Below are 23,041 nucleotides of genomic sequence, written 5' to 3' on the forward strand. Positions count from 1 at the left end.
AGTGTGTCCTGTCTTAGCACATGTGTTTTAATCGCACCAAAGCCTGCTTAATTCCAAACATCTTGCACACAGGCTGTTGTTTAGCAGCTCATTCTCTGTAAAACAGTGGAGTCACTGAATAGAGGCTATTCAGTGCTAATCCCTGTAGGATTGTACATTGATAGCCTAATAGTGATTTGCCATAATAATCCATACTCATGGAACTGAATATGATCATTTCAAATAACATACTGTGTAAAGACAGTATGCAGGAGGAATAGAAACGATCACATCATACTTTAGGCTGCAGTTAGTTAGTTATTTATAGCAAATATAACATTATTGCAAAGTGCACCCAGTGATACAGTGACAAACTAAAATACTCAAGTCATAAGGAAAGGATATTTTTGCCATTTTGTTTAACAATGTTTATTTGGTCATAGATAAAAAACAAAATAACAGCACTATATAGCATGACATAAAAAGCACAACTTTTTAAATAAAAATGGTGACTCCTGGATGAGGGGTGAAGGGTGTGGAATTGGGTCAGGGTGGTTACGAGGGGAGAGGGGATCCAGGCTCCTTCCCGGAGTCACTGCTCTCACTCATTTGTCTCTTCATCACAATCTCTCGGGCAACGCAGGTCACCTGACCGTTTGTCACTGTGTAGGTGCCAACCCTGCCAATCAATATCAAGAACACCTTGCATGAAAATCAGAACTCAAGAACCGAGTCAAACCAAACACAAAACGACTCTTAAACTCACTTCTGCTGGGATTCAAATCCATTGGGTGTCCCCATTTGATTCTGCTTCCCAAAGAAGAAACTGGACCACCAGTGGCCAGAGTCCTGTCGTGCCAGACCTGCCATGGAATTGGAAAATTAACTTTTCTATTCTTTTACAATGAAAGCTGACTATATCTCATCACATTTTAGGGTACTAAGATGTTAAGCTCTTCAATTGATATACCTGGTGGGTGTGGAATGACATCCCCAGAGTACTCCGAACTGCCACAGGAACTGTTGCTGGATGTAGATCCTATGCGCCCTACAACATTTAAATATGATCACTGACATGCATTTTTTGGCTCCTAAATCCAAAATGAATATTTAATTGTAATGTGAAAGAAAAACATTTACTCACTTCGGTAGTAATCATGGGTGGCGACAAGGGAACCACTGGATGGAATTGATGCCATTTTCCCCGTCCTCAAAGTGTCAACCGTGTGAAAGATGGAAAGATGGTAGACCTGTTAAAAAAAGATTTAGCAATAATGAGGACTAATCTGTCTGAGGATAACAGCTGCGTGACATCACAACAGCATGGCCTTTGAAATACTAGGGCAGCTTGGAAAACATCTCAGGTAGGCAGATGCACAAACAATCTGTGCTGTGAAGTTTTAACCATTTCACACAACTTTTTCCCAATAGGTTAATGGTGTTGGTAAGATGTGAATATTAGAGATGAACTGAACCCTTTTGACATTTGAAACGAAAATGTTCCACTGAAACTGCACATCCATCCCTTCATTATCCTCATTCTGTAGAGTGAGATGTGATGACACTCAATAGCTGTTACTTCAAGAATCATATTTCCATATTCAGTGACCCACTTGCTTAGAACAGCCATGACCCCATTGCAACAAGCATGCAGAATAGCTCATATTTCATGACACATGGCTATCCAAGGTTGTCTATTTGCAGTTGCTTTGAGAATTTTTAAACAAACAAAAAAATTATATATATGGATTTCATTATATTTCCAGGCTATATTATACTAAAAAAGGCATGCACACAAAATTAGTTAATCTTCTTTTATCTGCACGTGAAAATCTCATTTACAGGTGAGCTACCAAAGTACAGCAATAATAAATAATAATTACACAGTGATTAAGTGATAGCACGGTAATTTAGTGTGTTAGAGTAGCTTTAGTTTCACATCAAGGACCTGCAGACGTCAGGTGGTTACAGATGGAAAGAGGGATTTACCACGTGACCTGGATAAAACCCTTCTGTGCTACATATAACAGACGAGACGTTTATGTCACACTAGCGCTTTGAAAAGCTGACATGCACTGAAAGAAAGAAAAAATCTGTTATAGAAGTGTAAGTGCAAAAATTCTAAGATCACTGCCTTAAAGAAGACCATGTCAAGATTTATGCGCTATCACTTGCAACTAGGTGACTTCAAATTATTTTTTAACAGTTTATCCATTTGCATCACCTCAGAATTACTGATATTGTTTAGCTGTAAATAAAAAGTAAACAATGGTTTTCCTTTCTCAACTGCCTGTCCAAAACAAAAAAAAAAAATGATAAAAAACTTTTTTTTTTAATTTGCGTACCTTTTATTTTTGGTGAGCGCTGATGTTGGTAGTGCACCAAAAGCAAGGCTTGGTTGGGTAAACGCTAGGCGACGGGGCCCATTTGTAGTTTGGTTCTTGGGTGAGACCCTCCAAGGTCTTTCGCTCTTCTGCTCCAAATTCTCCTGAATGTAAGGCGCATGGACTATTTATTACCTGAGTGAGGATAAAGCCCGTCCCTCCCTGAGAGCGTGGCTTAGCAGCCGACTCAAAGTTAGGGGCGTTCCTTGTCTGTGGCACACGATGAGGGCGAGGTTTGTTCCCTGGCATGATATTGTAGGCGTGGCTTGGCCACTGGCACGGGATTGACAGGTCAAACAGTGAAGTAGGATGAGTGTCCCCAGCTGTCAAAAAGAGCAGATAAGCGCTGCTAAACAACTTAAATCGATATGTTAACCATTCCATCAGTCCAAGGTCACGTGCCTTGGAAATTAGTTTTCTAAAGAACGTAACGGGAAATCTACAATACTGGGAAGAAAGAAAATTATATTAAAAAAACAAAACAACAACAATAATTTCTACAATACTGGGAAGAAAAAAAATTATATAAAAAAAAACAACAAAAATAATATCTTCACGTCCCAATCTTTAATAAAACTATTAAAGTCTCAACTGCTTTAATACCATTTTAATACAGACAGCTCAAATGAACGGATGTTTGTCGCCACCTGTTGTCTGTTATAATTATTGCCTATTAATTGTAAGTCAGAACCATGAAGTAAAGCTGCATGAAATGTAAGGTTTATTCTGAATGCATGTGTGTGCATGGACAGATCAAACCACAATATTCTCGTTATTTCTTTGTCTTTAATAAACCCTGAACAGTGTATTATGTTACAGCCACAAAGCATCAAACATGTATACAGTAGTAAGGTCAGTATGGTAACATTCTCTAACAGATCATTGCATGGACAGTGCTCCCATCAGCATAAATAGTCAAAAGAAAATAATAAACTAACCAAAAAATAAAATAAAAATGGCTTTTCCATCACCTCACAGTGAAATTGATCTTTGCCCACAACAATATTTGATTAAATAGTACAATCATTTAATTCAATTATCTTACTTGGAAATATTAGTCTTGCATCGGAGTAATAATTAAATAATTTATAAACCCATCTTTTCACCAAGTGCCTTTATAGTCATTGTTACAGTACTGTAATATAGACAACCAAAGGGAATATATCCAGACAAAAGTTTTTCTTATTTAATTGAGAGAGAAAAACCACAAAAGGTATTCATTATGTGCCAAAAGAACAAGACTAAATAATTCAACTCAGGCGAAACTTTTTAAAGGTAACGAGTAGAAATGGAAGGTATGAATAGCTCGAATATTGTAGTATATTTTTATTATGACTTGGAAAACTGGGAAAAAACTCAAAACAGACTAAGACAATAAATTAAATGTGAATAATTTAGTACACACCTTCAGAAATGATACACATCTGGTGCTCGAGTCTCGTCACAAGGAAAGCTTTAGCACCTTTTGCCCTGAGTAACAAGCAGGGTAATAACCAGTGCAATATTCATTGTAGGATGCATGTAACAATAATAAAAAGTGGCAACGAAGCAGGCTGAAGAAGGACATTCTAAGTGTGAGCTGTGCAAACATTTCACCTTTTCTTGCTGATCGTAACAAACCATTTACTACTGAAGTGTCAGAGAAGCCCTGTTGTTCAACAAAATATAATATTACAATACATTTAAAGGTAATTCGATGCACAGAAGAAAGCCTAACAGTCCCAAAAAGGGTTATCCAGTTTTTAACATTCTAATTTAAGAGGTTTTGTTTGGCTACGATGCATAATGCAAGGGTGACAGTTGTTAAAGTAATCATTATCTCTTTGCATGTTGGCATCTTAGTTTCTTAAAACATCGTTTTCTATCTGTACATTCATTTGAAGGTAACTTAGCAGTGGAGAGACTGGAGTGTATTTGGGTGCAGCGTTATAGAAGGATCACCGAAGTCAGTTCTTGGTCATGAGGTTGTGCTTCCTGCTCAGAAAGGTGCGTTGTTGCTGGTTGGTGAATGGTCGCTCTCTCCATTTGATCGCCCCATTACTTTGTACTTTGGGAGGAACATACACTATTTTAATTATCAGCAACAGAAATGAACAGTTTCAAAAAACTTTCAGCTAAAATAGAAACTAATCAATGGAGAGAAAAAAAAAAAAAAAATGAAAAGCTCTAACCTTCATATTCTCCACCTTGTCCTCAAAGGATTTAAAGCTTGGTGAGTTCCTGAGTAGATATTTAAAAAAATTAATAACTAAAAAACTAGGTTTCAAATAGCTTGAGTTTTACATGCAACCTAAGATGCAAAAGAAACAGTTGACAAACAGACACCTTTAACTCTTTTTTTCTTGTTGCAAATGGTCTACAATTCCACTAACATTATAGTAATATTACATGTAACTATTAACAAGTATTAGAATTTTCCTCAGCATGGAAGTTGACTACAAGAGATTAGTACATCAGGTAAAGACGGAGCATTCAGATATTAATATGCTGAGGGGAAGGGTTGGTACTTTACCTCATAGCTGGCATACTTAAAGAGTGACGCATGGAAAAGTTGCTACTGTAGAGAGCAGGTTGGAGACAGAGCGAGCAGGGAGAGTTAGCCGAGCAGACAGCATTAGCCGAGCACAGAGCAGAGAGAGAGAGAGAAATTGCAGAGCACAATGGAAAAACTCATTAAAGCATCAGAAGAAACTTTAGACAGGATGACATCTCTACCCCAGCTCTAGTAATTTAAGTTCATATGCAAAAGTCTGATATCAATGACAGCATTAATGGTAGATTCAGATACATCAGTCGCTTCACAGGTACCATAGAATGCTCTAGAACTCTTCATAGGTACAGGAGACCTCAAAAAGAAGATAGTTGCCATCAGTGCAGGCTCTCGTATAGCTCTTACCCAGAGTTAGAGTACGGCAGAGCCCTGAGCAGCACGAACGCAGCAGTGTGGAGAAAAACACAGCAATAAACAAAATAACTTCAAAACTCAATCAGAACATAGCATTGATGATATATACAGGACAGGAGAGAGTAAAATAAAAAGTAGAAACAAGCTGTGCAAATACAGGTTGTAAAACAGGATGTTAGTTGGTGCTACACTACTGCTTAAAAGTTTGGGGTCAGTAAGATATTTCTATTAATTTAAAAGATAGCTGCTGGAAATTCAGCTTCGCCACTTTTTAAAACATTAAAATAGGGAAAGGGAAAGGGAAGTGGTGAGTGGCCAAGTATGGTGACCCATACTTGGAATTTGTGCTCTGCATTTAACCCATGCAAGTGTACACACAGTAGTGAACATACACCCGGAGCAGTGGGCAGCCAATGCTGCAGCACCCGGGGAGCAGTTGGGGGTTCGGTGCCTTGCTCAAGGGTCTCACCTCAGCCGTGGTATTGAGGGTGCAGCCTTGGTGAGCATAAGAGTGTACAATTCTTACCAGCCCCAATTGTTTTTAATAGTAGTGTACGTATCAGGTTAGATAGTCAGAGACGCAAAAACAAGTGTATGCACAGCAAGCATAATCACACAATTTGAAAAGCTATGCAAATTTACAACCTGTTTGTTTGGTGTCAAATCAGAGCAGAATGTCTCATTTTGATAAGCTCTGTTCCTTGACATGGTGTTCAAAACAAGCTGTTTCACTGCTAAACACTACAGAACTCATGCTACTGCAGCCATCTGGAGATTTCCCACCATACAAGTACTTCATTACTACAGCTACTGACAGCCTGAAGACAGATGCCTGGCTAAAATGTGTTGAATATGAATGTCTTTTTCATGTTTGAATTAGTACCACTGGTCCATTTCAATTGGATATTAAATCAAATCTGACCCCATTTTCTTTTTTAATGGTCTTATTGAGCATGATTCATCAGTGCCCATTATTTCAAAGAATTTATTTTTCAACTAAATCAAGTCTCATCTTAACATTTTTCCTGAATATCCTGCTGAATATCCTTTTCACTTAAATGTCATGTTACGGCAGAAGAGTATTCAAAAACTGAGAGGAGATATATTTTTAAAGCTTTTATGCATGTATTCTTGATGTTTTATCATAGAAAATATAAGGGCCATTTTATCCTAACAGGACCAGACTGAAAAGAGGATCTGGACCCGGTTTTCTTTCAAATACAACTTTGAAACATGAAGACACAAGAGCTTCAAACAATCAATAACTAGGAAAACAACCATCATACAAGGAATCAGAGGAATCACAGAGTAACTGATAAAAAAAGGAGAATGAAAAGTTTATGAGATGGAAGAAGATGAAAAAGATGGGAGATTGAGATTACTAGTAGAAGAAGAAAAAAACAGTGAGAAAAGGTATACAGAGGAGGAATATATAGTTCACCTCATCTCTCCAAACCGGTTTCTGATGGCCGAGCCCACTGAGGAGAACGCAGCTGATGTCACGTGACCTGCCTGAGAGAGAGTCTCCTGAGTCCTCTTATAGCTAAAGAGTAGAGAGACAGAACAATTTCCCTTTTTAGCAGTTGTCAGTTATATTTTGAACATACCAGTTGACAGCTCAGATAGAGAAGCAACTAAGAACCAAGACATCAACAGAAAATTCATTCTAGAGGTGAATGCATCAAGAAATTGTCAACATTTTCAGATAAATAAAATGGCCATGCAGCTAAAGATTTAAACTAAACTTCAAATTTGAAATTGCCTGCTAACCTCTAAAAGTTATGGGGGAAAAACACAATAATGTAAAAGCAACATGAAAGTAGTCTGTACAATTTGTTCACTATATATAATACTACCATTCAAAGAAGTCTCCTATGCTCACCAAGAATGCATTTATTTGATTGAAGAGTAAAAACAATTATTTAAAATGACTGTTTTCTACTTGAAAACATTTGAAAAGGTATTAATTTATTCCAGTAATGGCAAAGCCAATACGTTGATTCATTGCTGAAGAAATGTTTATTATCATTATTATTGTTACGCTGCTTAATATTCCTGTGGAAACAGTGATACAGTAGATACTTTGATGAATAGAAAGTTCAGAAGAACTATTAAAAATATAAACCTTTTGTAACATTAGAAATGTCTTTACAGACAAATTGAATGCATCCTTGGTGAATAAAAAGAAAGATTAAATTGTTTTGAGATGATATAAGGCTGAATGAATGAAAGAATCTTGATTTTCAGGTGAATTATTCATATAAGAGAAGTAAAAGCTAACAGGACTAACTATCTAGACACCTGTGTGTCCATCTTTTTGCATCAGATGCTGCTGTCTGAATCTTATTGTACAGAATCTGCATCTGGATTGAACACACATTATCATCCTGATTACACACACACCTCAAATACAATTGTGTAGACGCATATACAGACACTATTCACAAACACACAGATGCACAAAAGCATGTAGATAAGCACCTGTTCTTTTAAAAATATATATAAACCCTTTTTTCACAGTTCTTTCAGTCTCTCAGATCTAATGTAATCTCTGAAGCAAACAAGTACACAGCCAGAGAGAATCCTTCACACAGTCCTCTAATGACATTAGGTAAGGCTAAGCCACTTTGCTTTGGGAAAATCCCATCATGTGTTCTCCAAGTCAGCTTTCTCAGCACATGCCCCAAGCACAAACACTACACCCTTCCCAAACTGCACAACCTGCCCTTTCTATGTAGTCTCAAGGTCTGAGATCAGACGATATCGCAGGGCACTGATATCTAATAAGAAATGTCTGACAAGGCGGTTAGTGTGGCAGATATGGATCTGGGTTCGTAACACACACAAAAAAAACAAGTTTGACATTTATTTAGACGCACCTAAAATAATCCTCATTAAAATTATTATTTATTAAATTTATAGAAAATCACCCAGAAGCCCTGTATCAGAGAAAACATTGTGTCCTCACTGTCCTCTGATTTATGATCTGATCTGATCTATTCGACATCAGAGGGGTCTAATGGGTCACACCACGACGCTTAGGAAAGTTTCTGCTAGTGTCACTGAGAAGCTTGTTGTTTGGTTTCTTAAAGCTGAGGAGAAAGGTTTTCAACCTTTTCAGGGTTAAAGTGCTGAGTTCTGCTTTATAGGCCTGGCCTATAATAACAATGCATGAAATATCATATTAATGTATTAATTTATCATGTGTATATTAATTTTATTTAATATATTGTGTCAAATTTTATTTTACAGTGTCCTTTGTTACTTGTTACATGCCTTTAGTCTAGAAATACCATTAAATTATGCATAATTACGAGCAAGTAATGCTAAAACAAAGCTTAATACTAATCCTTATAGTAAGTACATGTTGTTAATTAATATTATTTCGTATTTAATTACACTGTTACAAGGACACCTTAAAATAAAACGAAACCATAGATATTTATATGCCAGTTTGAAACATAAAACCCACATAAAAATAAAATCCACATTGCAGTCACCCAATGCAAGCACATTTAGAACATTTAAAAATAAAATGAAATATTAATGACACCAACAAAGATCAAACTCACGCATCAGAACGTCCAATATCCTCAAATGTGGCCGAAGCTGTGAGGTATCTACAAACACAAATTTCCACATTATTAACATATAATAATGTACAAAAGTTCTGTTTAAATTTTGTGAACTGTGCAAACTGCAACATACTTATGGATGTCAAAGCATTTTAAATTGATAAAAAAAAAAAAAAAAAAAAAAAGGACACCAGCCCAACCAGAACACAAGCCCAAATATTAAAGATGACAAAACTAGAGTTTAAACATATTGATCTGAATGCAAATCACTTCAAAACACAACCACCCAGGGATGTTGAAAAACTCCTAAAACAGGTTTGACTTCTCTTTTAAGTACTATAGCTGTATAAAACCCTGCCTAACACGATATGTGAGCTATTTTTGTATATAAATCAACTGCACATTACTGAGCACCCTCTCAAAATATTCTGGTAAAGAGATCCAAATACCTTCCTCAATATTGCAAACAAAGATGACAAAATAACCTTGAAGTTCGTTTTTGTTTCCTCTCATTTCCTCAGATTTTTGTTCTTAGTTTGTTCTATTTTTCTTAAACTTCACAGGGCATCAGAAGCTAGCCAGCTTCATTGTTCAAGTGATATAATCAACACTAATAATAATTTAAAAAAAAACATACAGCTTGATACATTAACTGTTTATTATATCTCTTCATTATTAAGGAATGAGATATATGCTGTCATAATATATTGGTAATAACAACACAATCTATTCTTTTATATTCACTGATTGATAGATTGAGACCTGGCAAACTCCCATTTGTGGAAAGAAAACATAGAAACTCAGAGTCAGGAGAGGGATCATGGAAAGGGACACAAATGATACAAAAGAAAAAGAAACAAGAAGGCAGCAGATCCACACCTTGCAAACAGAATCACAAGACCAAGCAACAACAGGCAAAAGATAGAAAACTCACAAATTAGATGAGGTAACTCTATGATTCAAGTCTCCAAGAGTTTGTGAGGTTCTCATATAACTAGAAGCAGAAATATAGATATATTAAAAGAAAAAGTCATTTTTAAAAAGAGTTCAGCTCAGACGCTAGTGAAAGAACACCAAAGATTAGCTTCATGAAAATAAGAATATAGAGAGATTAATTTGGTAATTGGTGTATATATAAATATTTTATATATACACAATGAATACTTTTAGGCATATACATTACATTTTGAAATAAAAAAAAATATGTCCCATCATCGGGCACAGTTAACAAATTCAAACAGCACATGAGATTAGAAAAGACAGATGAAGGTTAAGGTGATGTTCAGTCAGAGTGGACAGGTTTAACAGACAGGAAGTACTCACGCATTGGAGCACTGAACTTCATGCCAGCCTTTGGTGAAGTTCTGTTTGATTTCAGAGAGGGGACCGATGCCAAGTCTGCGCTTGAGCTCAGTGGCATTCCTCTCCTTCGCCATGAGAACCTGTCTCAGTGTCTGAATCTCATCCTCCACCTAACACAGAAAAAGTACAAGATCAAACTAAAATGCTTTGAATTGACAATTAATTGTTAATTAGATCTTCCAGGCAGGGCTCACCAACTGGCCTTACCATAAAATAAAAACATTCTATCAGTGGTGCACCAAAATGCGTTTTTTTATATATAGAAAGACTGAATTCAAAATATGTTTGGTTGCCGAAATCTGTCTGCATCACTACTTTTTAGTTTATCACATTTTTTAGATGTCAGAAAGAAATAGGAAATATTTTTTGAATTCCAAAACATGAATACATTTCATATGAATACACATTTTTCATATTTTGCAGAATATTCAAAGCTGTTCTCTTCTATTCACACAAGCAGTGAATGAATAACGCATTTTTTATAATAAGAATATTTGTGAAATAACTGCCTTATAAAAACTGTACTTTGGTGCTGCAAATACAGTATATTAAACAACACCAAGATAACCAACTTTTACATCGGAGCTGAATTCTAGCAAAACACTTCAATTAAAATGGTTAAAAGGTGAGATGAAAGTAAGTAGCTACTTACCATTATGATCAAAATTGTTAAACAATTCAACCAGTTGAACATATTAACTTACACTTGAACAAGTTAAAACTTGTGGTTTTGACAAGTGTGTTTTTAGGTTGTGGTTAGGCCAGTCAGACTATCAAAATAAAAATACTTGAAAAAAGTTTAAATGCATTACTTTACATTAACAACTATATATCCTTATACGTCTCTATTTAATTAAATTCCTGTTGTTGATATGAAACACCTAAGCATCTGCAACCTTTGTACATTGTAATGGTCATGGCTTGTCTGCGCTGAAAATGTAAAGCTATAGTTCTCCTAAAAACGTCTATTATCATATTTCATGACCAAGTGTTCACTTTTTTCCATTGAAACAGGCAAAAAGTAGAAGACAATGTTTTAAAGCTATTGTTATTTAATCATTGCCTTTCAGATGCCCACAAATGCATCTTCACTATGTAGATCAGGGGAATGAAACACAATTTTCCCTGGTAAAAACCCTGCGTATGGCCATAAGTGTGACGGTTGACTGGGGTTCAGAGTGGAAGAGATAGTCTGCGGTACCTTGGTGAGCTCCACCTGTATCTCTTCTGCCTCCTCCTCTGTCAGGCCTGGCGGTAGCGTCCCTCCACCGGCTACACCCGTAGATGTCAATGAAGAGCCTATAGATAAAAAAAAAAAAAAAATGAAGGTTTAAGGGCAGAAGAGTTGATATACTGATACTGTGGGGGGGGGGGGGGGGGCTTCACATCAGCGCCACAGGAGCAGGGGTGTACATGAGGGGCATTATTCAGACAGGGAAGCCAAGAAGAACTACAGCTGTGTTTCTTTAGTTTAAAAATAGAGTAGTTACTCTAATTCTAGTTTTAAGTATCTCCAGCTAGGTCAACACTACATGTTCAGCTGTCAGGCCGACCAGCACTGAACTATTATAGACCAGGCATGTAATGTGCCGACAGTTTTAGCACACCCAATTAAAGGCACTACAATTAAACCTCAAAAAGCACATTATTAAAAGGAGTTCCTCAATATTATTCACGGCTTTCCTATAGGGCACTCTCTTTAAAACCCTTTAAATAGGAGTTGTTTCGCACTTTTTATTAGCGCCATCCACTCGACTACTAGACTGCACCTGCTCAAAGCACACAAAACTCAGCCACAGACGACACTTACCGTGCTCATAGTCGTCCATTTCGCATAAAATACTACCTTCGATTATGTTTACCTACGTGTAAACAAATGTCTCTGCGTATATTTTGGGACGGATGGGAAAAGAAAGTTCACCCTCCTCGACCAGGCTCCAAGATTTATCCAGCGACGAGCTTAAGCTTCCGGAGCGCGGATATGACGTCACCACGCCCTACGTCCGTTTTTACAGTCTATGGTTAATACTCATAGTTTAAAACAGCATGTACCATATTTATTTATTTATAAGTTGCAGTAACCAAAACCTTTTACAAATATATATATTTGGGATTTAGTTGCTGGAAGTTCTAAAAATGATTATTTTTCATTGCACTTTCTAATTTTAAAATTTAGGTAAATACTTCATTCATAAATATAACATTACGGATAATATTCAGGAATTAAGCAAAGGTCTAAACATAAAAATATATAGTTTATTAAATATTATATACAGTCTGTATAGAGTGGATGGGGATCTCTCACACTTATTTTTGTAATTTTGTATTTTTATTTTAAGAAGACTACACTCAACCACATCAAATGTTCATAAACATTTATTTTACACAAGCAAATAAATGTTTTTTTCTTCTTTTAGTCATACAATAACCATGCTACAACATAAAGGTCTAGTATTATTCTTTTTAATAATTCAGTGTATGTACAAGAGACCTTCACTATAGAACTATGAGTAGCATAGTTTCAGAGTCAAATTCATGTAACATACCATTTGAAACAAGGACAGTTCATTATAAACATGACAAAATAATATCATAAAATAAAAAAATGCATAAAATTACCATTTCACTATAATTACACTAAACAACTTCTCTTCTTTCTGAAGACATAATATGCAACAATTTCCTGACCATTTTTCTCCAGTATATTTTATTTATTCTCCATTAAACAAGGTTAATTCAACGTAAAATCCAACATTTTAATGACTAAGCCATACTCTTTATACGAGTGTAGTTCTGATACAGATAATGCACAGGAAAAACGACCACAGAGGCTAACATCCATTAAAAACCATCTAGAGCATTGGAACGAGGGAATGAGAGTAAAAGAGAGAGGAGAAAGAGAGCAGATAGTGACTGAAGATACCATGGTACTCCATAATGAAATGTAAACAATTCAATGAAAAATCATTGGTGTTTGACGAGTAACTAGAAAAGTGAATGAACATGGCTGGTGACATTTGTATTCGGCTTCAGTTAAGAGCTGACATGAAAAATGAGAACAGATGACAAACAAAATTCAGACCTGTCCACGTAAACAGGCAGTGAGTAAAAAGCATGAGTTAATATGGCATTGATGGTCATTTTAGTGTTTGTAATTGCAGATTCAGAAAATCTGGTTTGGTATAAGAAGGTTATTAAAGCACTTTCAGTTATACTTGAAGAGGGAACTGACCGTGTGTGAGGTGACTCAGACCTTTTTAGCTGTTGGAGACATCACCACACACACACACCATCTTTTTCACAATTTCACTGAAAACAAAGTGTAAACGTAATCAAGAGCAATACAATGAAGTTTAAGGTTCATATCACATAACTAGGCTATGACACAAAAATAGTTTAATGGTTTAGTTGAATCTTTTGAGGGATAATGCCACATCTCTGAGGCACCTCTGAGGAGTATCTATTAAATAAATGCTAGTGTTAGAGCATTAAACCTTAGCCGCCCAAATAATCTTCAAACCATCAAAAAGACTTGAAAAAATAAAGGAAAGCGCAACTGCCAAGTAAAAAAAAATCTCACACATAGACTTGCACTGTGAAAAAGCCAGTTTTTAGGACAGTTAAGATTTTATGCATCATTTTCATAACTATTAAGAATATTTCTCTCTATCCTTATTACTGCAGAGAACAAATCCATGACCACTACTGTAATTAAAAAGTTATGTTACTTAAATGCAAATCAGTTAAATTAGCAAATTAAATGTTAATTAATTTATTTCTTTTTTAATCCAGACAAAACAGTTTTGATTATTCTCCATTATTGTCCTTTCAGGTTTTAAGAGATTGGACTTTGAACATGTATCCAGATGCTTGTAGTGTTAAAATAACTTTGCCACTCCAATAAATAAATCTGATGAACAAACATCATAAATGGCTACCACTCAGGAATTAATGTCTTCAAAATACAAGCATATCTCACAATAGACAGTATATCTTGGCATAGGGAGTCTCAAGTGACCACAAGAGGCCATTATCACAGACACAAACAAGAGTTATCTTAACTATATGCGCCAACAACTAAAATATAAAAATGACCAAAATATACATATATTGTACATACACGTGATGTGTGTAGATTGTATATCTATATAAAAAATGTCTCATCTGTTATAATTTCCACCTTACGTACACACTCACTGTGATATGACACTATGAGTTTATGTCAGATTGTGTTCACGATTCCCTTTTGATGAGAGAAAAGAGACACAAGTGGGCCAAACTGAGACCAAAGCTGAGAGCACAAACATGTTATCACGCATCAACGAACAACCTACACACTACACAGAGATGACAGTTAAATCTATTCCATGTATAGAGAAGAGTCCTAAGTTTGGCTTAGCTTGTTGCAAATGGTTCTCAGAATAAGACAGAAACACCAACATCCAGATGTAAATGAGCAAAATACTAAGAAGAAGTGGCATATTATCAATTGCATCATTTGTATGTCTCTCTCAGAAAAAAAGCTGTATTGAAACAAAAAACAACATTATGAATGAATAACCAAAGCGAAGCAATCCAAAGAATCCAATTAATTTTGAATGCTGCTGTGAATTTTTTAAAAATGAAACTCAATTAAGTGACACAAAGCAGATAAAATTGCCTACAGGGACACGTAAGATTCAAACTGCGGTAAACCAGGAAGATTGGCGAGGTATGAGAAATTAATATTTAAGATTTTAAAAATGAAATATATTCCTGCTGTTTCTCAGCGGTCGCACTAGTCTTCGAACACCTATGGCACAGAGTCAAATTTAAGCCAGACTCAAGTATTTATAAATGGGAACAAACATTTCATGTCAATAAATATAGCAAAAACTGCTAAAAATTCATTAAACGAAGTCAAGGAACAGTGCATGCCACAGGACGACGAGCAAATCTGGCTGGAGGGAACGAGTGGAAGGCAAGATCGGAGGTCAAAGGCAACAAAGAGATCAGGGTAAACGACAGAATCTTTTTTATCTTTTTTCTTAAGCTCGTTTTTTAAGCTACGGTACGGTGAGGCGGATGTGAGCCACTTTTGTGTGGGTGATGGAAGTGGTACGTGAATCAGGAACAGGATACGCTAAAGAATTCCGCTCCATTGCTGGATTTCCTTCTCTCAAAAACAGGCTTTTTTTTTAGTTGTAGTTGAAGGATTCTTTCCATTCATTTTTTTCTCTCGGAGAGATGGCGCAGAGTGGAGAGAGACAATTCACGGGGTGAGGGTGAAGAGAGTGGGGCATTTAATTGAAGCCGGTGTCAGTGTGGTAAGTAGTATGGTAACCGTCAGACGTTAGCTGGGTGGTTTCTGTGGCAGACGAGGGCTGCATCATGATGGGCTCACCTCCACCTGCCTCTGCAAAAAGATTTTAACAGGACATAATGGATTGAACACAAAGAATCCAGAGGATAATAGGAGTAGCTGTTTAAAGGGGTCATATGATGTTGATAAAAAGAACATTATTTTGTGTATTTGGTGCAATGCAATGTGTTTACACGGTTCAAGGTTCAAAAAACACATTATTTTCCACATACTGTACATTATTGTTGCTCCTCTATGCTCCGCCTTTCTGAAAAGCGTCGATTTTTACAAAGCTGAGAAGCGAGGTGTGCTCTGATTGGCCAGCTATCAGGGCGTTGTGACTGGCCAAATGTTACGCCCTTTACCGTATTGTGATGCCGTGTCCTGGCCTTTTTACAGTCTATGGTCCCGGGGTGACGAGACTAAAACAATAAAAAACGCTATAAACGAGGCATTCCGTGAGGACATAATTGATTATAATGACTCGTACGGTCTTTTTACGCGTTGCGCCACGCCACGTAAACATAACACCATGTCTGCATTTGTGATTGTAGAAACGCCTACACTGCTCAAAACTCGCGTTTGAATAGTCAGTAGCAAATTCTTTAAATATTGAAACGTACTTACAGGCTGTGAGTCAGAAGCACCAGACTCTCCTTGCAACGTTGGAACTGCCTCACTTTATAGTGTTCACAGACATTCATAGTGTTCGCATTGTAGGCTACTCTCTCCCAGGATCAGGAAATAGTCCTCCATAAAATGCGCTGCACACACTCTAATATTTGGGTTGTACTGTTCTGGAACAGTGTTGTAAATATAACTTAACCACAGATTTTTAGTTGTGTACTCATTTGGAAGCCCAAAGTACTTTCACAACGAAACACAGAGTCTCCAGGACACATGGCGGCAGCAACGACTATACTACAGCGAGAATAAAAATCACACCCTCTTCCTTTGTGTATACATTTGGGCGGTGTTATGCAAATCTTTCCACACCGTGACTAGACATGTGGGGCCGTGTTTGAATGAGCCATTTTAGGAAGGTGTGGTCTTAACTTTTATAAAGAATATCTCTTTGGGTATGAGACTTTAATCTTTGCAACTTTACAGATCTTATATATGCACCGAACAGCTTGTAACACTCCAAAGAGAAAGGAAAACATGAAATCACATCATATGACCCCTTTAAAGGTGGCATGTTATGGGCATACAGCCAGTGTTGGGTAAGTTACTTTCAAAAAGTAATTAATTACAGTTACTAATTACTTCATCAATATTGTATTTAAATTACTTTACTAATTACTCTATCTGAAAAGTAACTTAGTTACTCAATAAGTAACTTAATTATTCAAATCGCTAATTAGGCTACATCTTAAAATCCCTATAAACCTTAATAGAAATTAAACTCTATATTCTTTCAATTCGAGTCAAACATATAATATTTTAGCCTTTTAGCTTTAAAACAACTGTAATACTTAAACATTTTTATGAAAAAAATGTAACCACCTTTGGTTAACAAATAGAAATACTCTGCAAAATATCTGAATAACAAAAAGGCTTAAAAGTTAAACAATACATTTCAGTTTGGCAAGATGTTCAGGAAAAACCCAACTAGTAAAATCTGTACAGGTTTATGTCAAAATAACACGTTAACTGAAAGAATAAATTACAGAAATTATCTTCTCTGCTGAATAATGTCAGATCGCGCTGTTCTTATGAGGTAAATTTCTCATAGCAGGTCTTCTTTCAAAAATGATGAATATTAGATAATTTTTTTTTCTTAATATTTTACTTTTTTTTTTTGTATCTAGGTGAGGGCATATGCGCGCAGGTGACTGCATATAATGAGCTCAGACACGGGAAAGACTGTACCTTGCTTTAGTTTCATACGGATTGCATAATCAGAAACATTAGTTTTTAATTTGAATTCGTTCAAGTGTCAAGTAGACACTTCAAGATTTTTAGATTCTATTGATTTTAGCCTTATATGTATCTGAGTCAGAGCCGGCGCCAGGGCACCTCCATCAGAGGGGCATTTGAATTTCTGGGGGGGGGGGCACAAATCACGTTTTGTGTGTGTGTGTGGCGGGTGGTGGTGGTGGCTGGGGGGGTTCGGGGTGGGATGGGAAGCGTGCAATCTGTGATTGCGTGCAGTTTCTGACGCTCGCTAAAGCGTGCAATCGCTTTCTTATGTGCGCTGTTTTACCGGTTTCACTTTTCGCTTTCGAAACGATCACGTTCAGCAAGAAGGGGAGAGGATGGAAAGTGGGGGGCACCGTAACTCTGCCCGCGAATGCCCCCTCTTGGTGCCGGCCCTGATTTGAGTATTTAAGGTTTCTCTGTGAATCAGGAAAATCTGAAAGTGAACGCACCCGCACGCGGAGGGTTAAAGCCGCTGCATTCAATATCTTTAGACGGTAAATTTAGATTTCAAATTCAATATTGCTTTTAGAACTGTTGAAATTATTTACTGTATGTAACACAAGTACTTTATAAGTAACTGTAATTAAATTACCTAAAAATGAACAGTAATCCCTTACTTTACTTTTTCAGTGGATAAGTAATTTAATTACAGAAACGCGTTACTTAGTAACGCGTTACACCCAACACTGCATACAGCACACATCTAACCTCTCTCATCGGACTGCAGTTGGGCCTCTAAGTCTTCAGGGGAAACATAGAATTCCTGTTCCTGTCCCTCAGGTGGCCGTGGTTTACACTTCCCACAGCAGCAGTTACAACAACAGCACAGGCAACAGCAGAAGTAGCAGCCTGTCGCCAGGCCACAGAAAATAAACAGAGCCTGTAGAGGGAGACAGAGAGCAACACAAAAAATCAGAGTGAAAAAAACTTTTGAAATTACTGTCAAATATTTCTTGAGCAGCAAATCAGTATATTTGAATGATTTCTCAAGGATGGTGTGACACTGAAGACTGGAGAAATGACTGCTGAAAATTCAGCTTTGCCAATACAGTAACAAATTATTTTAAACCTTACATAAAATAATGCCAGAAAAACTCAAGAGTCTTACCTTGGCCCACCAGCTGGATAGGACAAAGTAAGTGTTGACGTTCTCTTCTCCAAACTGTTCAGCCACATAAAGTCCCAGAGAGCCATACTTATCATAGATGTTTCTCTTTGTCGGGTCATTAAGGATGGCATGGGCATTGTTTATCTCTTTAAACTTATCAGATGCCTCAGGGTTGTCAGGATTCTTGTCAGGGTGATATTTCAATGCCAGTTTCCTTTAAAAGATTAAAAAAAGGGCACAAACTACATGAAATGCATTCAGATTTAGGCATTTGGACATAATGAAAAAAAAAGTTGTCTGATAGACTGTTGCAAAATAAATAATAATTAATAAAAAAATAAAATAAAATAAATGGGAATAGATTTTATTGTATTGTTTAATTTCAATATCAATTCTAAACTAACCGTAAACAAATTATTAATTTGGTGTAACACGGAAACAAAATATTGAAATGTGTTTTTATTTGTATCAATATATCTGATATGGGCGCAGCCAAAAAAGACCTGTCAATATAAAAAAATTATAATAATAATTTCTAATAAATTAAAAAAATTAAATAAATTGAAATAAGTTTAAATATAAACTGACTTAAAAAAAAAAAAGAATAATTACATTTGATTAATTAATCAGTATTTTCATTAATATCACACTTTAATTATACAGTAAAATGTGTTTAGTATCTTTTTTTGATATGAAAAATGGTATTGAGAATCATGAAATATCATTATGCATAATACAATGATAGCAATGCTGTGATATTTCTAGGTTATCATACCATGGAAATTTCACACTGTGACATCGCTTTAAAAAACACTTCATAATAAGATTTATTACTTTTGTGTAGTCCTAGGGTAGGCTAAAACTGTGCATGGCAAACGGTCCCTGAATGCACTTAGTTTTATTGAGCTGCAGGCTTCCACATTGCTGTGTGCTGCATTTAGCCTATAAACATCTGATGAAAACTCCAGCCAGTAAAAGTGAAATGAAGCAGAGCAGAACGCTGTACAGGGACGCTGAGGAAACGACTGAGCTTCTCAGACTCACCTGTATGACTTCTTGATGTCATCGACAGTGGCCAGTTTGTCGACACCCAGCACATGATAGAGTGATTCTCCAGAGGTGGAGAGACTGCGCTGCCTCTGCTGCTCAGCCATGGCAAATCAGGTCCTCAACAATCTGAACACACACAAACACGCAACATGCTGCATGCTAATATTACAAATCTCTTATAAAATACAAAGCATTAATATTGAAGCATTTCATTTGAACAACTGGGAACATCATAATGCAATATTTCCAGATGAGGACACTGGCCTAATGACATCATCACTATAAATTCAAAATAATCATGAATCCTCATTGTTTGCTAAGGTCACCGATAGCTCTTTTCTTACACTCTCTCTTTTCTTCAGGCTTTAATTTTTAGTCACCATGAGTTTACTCCAGTTCTTTTTAATAATTTTTATTGAACTTTTTGGATAAAGTTGGAATATTCTCAAAATTAAGTGAGGTTTTATTTCATAAGACATTTAAGTAAACATAACACAGAACCAAATTTTACAGATCAATGATTTGAGCAGAAAGCTTTTCCAGCACCCAAGTACTTTGCTGTTCTGATCTAACCAACAAATTCTCATCAAAGTTTATCGACTGTTTATGAACCCTCAGAGTTGCTAAATATGTACTGATTATAAATTTGCCTCTAAAACCCAAGAGGACACAGGAAACGCATTATCAGATGAACAGCAGACATGCAGAGAGAACATGTCTAATATTCTCCAGATCATAGTTTGGGGTTTAAACACTAAAACCACTCAAGATAATAAGTAGTTTAAACGGATTTCAGATCAATACATCAACTTAAGAGACTAAACAGATCAGCTGGATCTTAAAGACAGCATAAAGGGCCCAAACAACAATAAATACCATGCTGCTTCATGTCATACCATGATGTTCAGGCTATTGACACAAGAACAGTATCACAACGATGTCTCTAATGACAACCTGCCTAACTGCACACTAATACAGTGACGTTGAACAAATCCTTTACTACTGTAATGATGACATAACTAGCACTGTCTAGTGATCACAAGTATTACTGATGATTCATCAGCTGACTCACACTTTTCCTGTCAGCTAATTCTTTCGTGTTGATCCCCAGAAAGAGAAATCGATACCACAGGATATCACGGGGTTCAGTTTCCAGCAGATGTCATATTCACAACCTAGCAGGGTGATGATGGATTTTTACAAGTGTCACCTTGTGAATCAATCAAATCCATATGGTCATGTGTAGACTGTAGATCTGAGCCTTATTATGGTGTAGGCTACCAAAGGACATGAAACACAAAGACTGACACAGTTTCATATCAGTAGAACAATAAAGAAAAGTGTTAATCTGTCCCTCCATGTGCTTGCTTGTCTCATCATGTCTGGAGAGGCCTGGGTTTGTCAAATCAATCTTGTACACCACAATAAGCTTTACTCAGCTGACTGTAGTACCTTCAATAGTTTACTCAGCACTGCCAGACACTAATAATTCAGAGAAGCATTCAGGGCTCCTGAGGAAGAGTGTGAGACTCCTTAAAAGAAGACATTTGGGCACTTTGTCAGATTAGTTAGAAAAAAAATCTAATAATAGCTTTGGTGCATTGTTTATAATAGACCCCTAAACACCAAATTCTGTTGTGAACTCTAATGTGTTCAATAGCTAATGTGTCTTAAATTCATACGCTGTTCACTGTAAGCAGTGTTTAATATAGATGTTAATGATAAGCATCCATGCATAGGATAAAATGATGATTAAAATCCTTAGTATTATAAATGTTATGTGTTATGGTAGTACATTTTCCAGAAGCATAGAGTTTCATTTTCGGTTCTTGAACGCGCATTGTTAAGGATTCCTTAAAAGAAACGACTCAATCGATGTATTGACTCAACCTGGATGAATGAGCCAGTTCTTCTATTATTGTTTTTTTTATAGCGAGACCAGTATTGTGTGATTCCCAAACGAAAGACTGAAACTTACATCTGAATAACTGGTTGTTCAAATGGAAACGTGTAGTTAAGTAATATTAATAAATAAATAAATAATTTAATTGTATATGTTACCAATTTTAAAAAAATATATATATTAGGACAAATCATTCCTGCATATATTCTGCCTCTAAAAGTATGTGTAGTTAAATGTAATTGAAAATGTGAAAACACGCCTCATTTAATAATAAGCCTGTCTGTTGTATTGAAATCTTAAATTGTTTTATTACTTGGCAACAGAACCAGAATCGGAATCAAATTCCGCACGATTCCCATCCCCACCGTTAACGATACAGATCGACACGCATGAAAGAGCGCTCGTTTTCATAAATGTCGCACTAAGTTATATGTGCTATCTCTATTCAAATACAATGTTAACAAGAGAAAATACACATATGATTCATTCACTCATATTATAAAGCTGAGGAGGGGCGATTTGCTGATGTGAATCTGAGCAACAACGGCAGACCGTTTTTTTTTTGTTTAACAAAATGCTGATTGCGATCTACTGTGTTGACAGATTACTGCAATAGATTACTTCACCAAACGGAAAGGATTTACAGTTAATCTCTGACACGCTTCGCTTCTGCATCACCAGGAAGGGCCCCGGTGCTTTGCTCTCCAGCATCCATATTCTCTGGCCTGTTAGCTCGCGCTCCCGTTTCCCCACATAAGACCAATTCACCCAAGCCCATTTATAAATCAAGAGAGCAGGCAAAATGTGTTTTTTTTCTTTAGATGTAACGTGGTTTCAACGCATGCACCGCTTACCGTTTCGTCGGCCCCGGCGTCGTGATTAAATTCTGTGCGTAAAAGAAAACGATGTTAAATTTGTGGTTGCATCCCCGGGAACCGCGCGATCACGTAAGTGTACCAGATGCAGCAGATCTCGCTCGGCTCCGCCCACCCCTGACATCACCACGACGTGCGCAGCACCCCCTGTAGCACTAGGCCCGTTTCACTGGATGAAGGGGGTCTTACACTGTCATCGAGAGGATATGGCTCAGAAAACAAAACGGTGTCCCTTATATTACCTAATGCCATGTGTTTTTAAAGAATGATAAACAAGCACTTTTGGTACTGTTTGTAATGGCCCGTCATGTTTCATTGATTTATGATTTTTCATGGAATCATGCGGCTCTGATTTGTCCTCTGTCTCCGCCTTCCGGTGAGTGAAAGGACAAGAAACACTTAAGACTGAGACAGTTGAATTATTCTAATCTTATTAGTAGAATGACAATTGTTCTACTGTTTTATTTTAAATACATATTTGTTATACAAAATATAAAACGTGTTTCATTGCATCATTTTCAACCAACCCTGCCAAATATTTGAATACAATTTAGATGAATAAATATGAATTTAAATGAATAAATATTCTCTAAAACATGATATAAAACACAAGTGTTGAGGAGTTTCGTTCCATTT

The 23,041-nt window shown here is 36.5% G+C and overlaps 2 protein-coding genes across 8 annotated transcripts; both read right to left on the reverse strand.

Moving 5' to 3' along the window:
- Positions 1 to 381: 381 nt before the first annotated feature.
- On the reverse strand, positions 382 to 2,577 carry LOC306848653 (pancreatic progenitor cell differentiation and proliferation factor A). Its single transcript, XM_079383329.1, has 5 exons — positions 2,325 to 2,577; positions 1,124 to 1,229; positions 950 to 1,027; positions 746 to 842; positions 382 to 658 (listed from the first exon to the last, which is right to left on the reverse strand). The coding sequence occupies exons 2-5, from the start codon at positions 1,176 to 1,178 to the stop codon at positions 535 to 537; spliced, it is 354 nt and encodes a 117-aa protein (XP_079239455.1). The 5' UTR covers positions 1,179 to 1,229; positions 2,325 to 2,577; the 3' UTR covers positions 382 to 534.
- A 553-nt stretch (positions 2,578 to 3,130) lies between these two features.
- On the reverse strand, positions 3,131 to 22,524 carry LOC306848652 (dnaJ homolog subfamily C member 5-like). Of its 7 annotated transcripts, XM_079383322.1 has the most exons (13): positions 22,385 to 22,511; positions 19,622 to 19,753; positions 18,578 to 18,791; positions 18,178 to 18,349; positions 11,407 to 11,504; positions 10,167 to 10,315; positions 9,778 to 9,837; positions 8,841 to 8,888; positions 6,710 to 6,811; positions 5,260 to 5,283; positions 4,876 to 4,920; positions 4,535 to 4,583; positions 3,131 to 4,410 (listed from the first exon to the last, which is right to left on the reverse strand). In XM_079383322.1, exons 2-13 carry the CDS (start codon positions 19,729 to 19,731, stop codon positions 4,342 to 4,344), a joined length of 1,140 nt encoding a protein of 379 aa, XP_079239448.1. In that variant the 5' UTR covers positions 19,732 to 19,753; positions 22,385 to 22,511; the 3' UTR covers positions 3,131 to 4,341. The 7 variants fall into 7 exon arrangements, with proteins under 7 accessions (XP_079239448.1, XP_079239449.1, XP_079239450.1 ...); XM_079383323.1 differs by lacking the exon at positions 9,778 to 9,837 and having other exon boundaries at positions 22,385 to 22,524; XM_079383324.1 differs by lacking the exons at positions 5,260 to 5,283; positions 9,778 to 9,837.
- Positions 22,525 to 23,041: the final 517 nt, after the last annotated feature.

This window comes from Barbus barbus (assembly GCF_936440315.1).
Source record: "Barbus barbus genome assembly, chromosome: 28".
In the NCBI taxonomy this organism is placed as follows: Eukaryota; Metazoa; Chordata; class Actinopteri; order Cypriniformes; family Cyprinidae; genus Barbus; species Barbus barbus.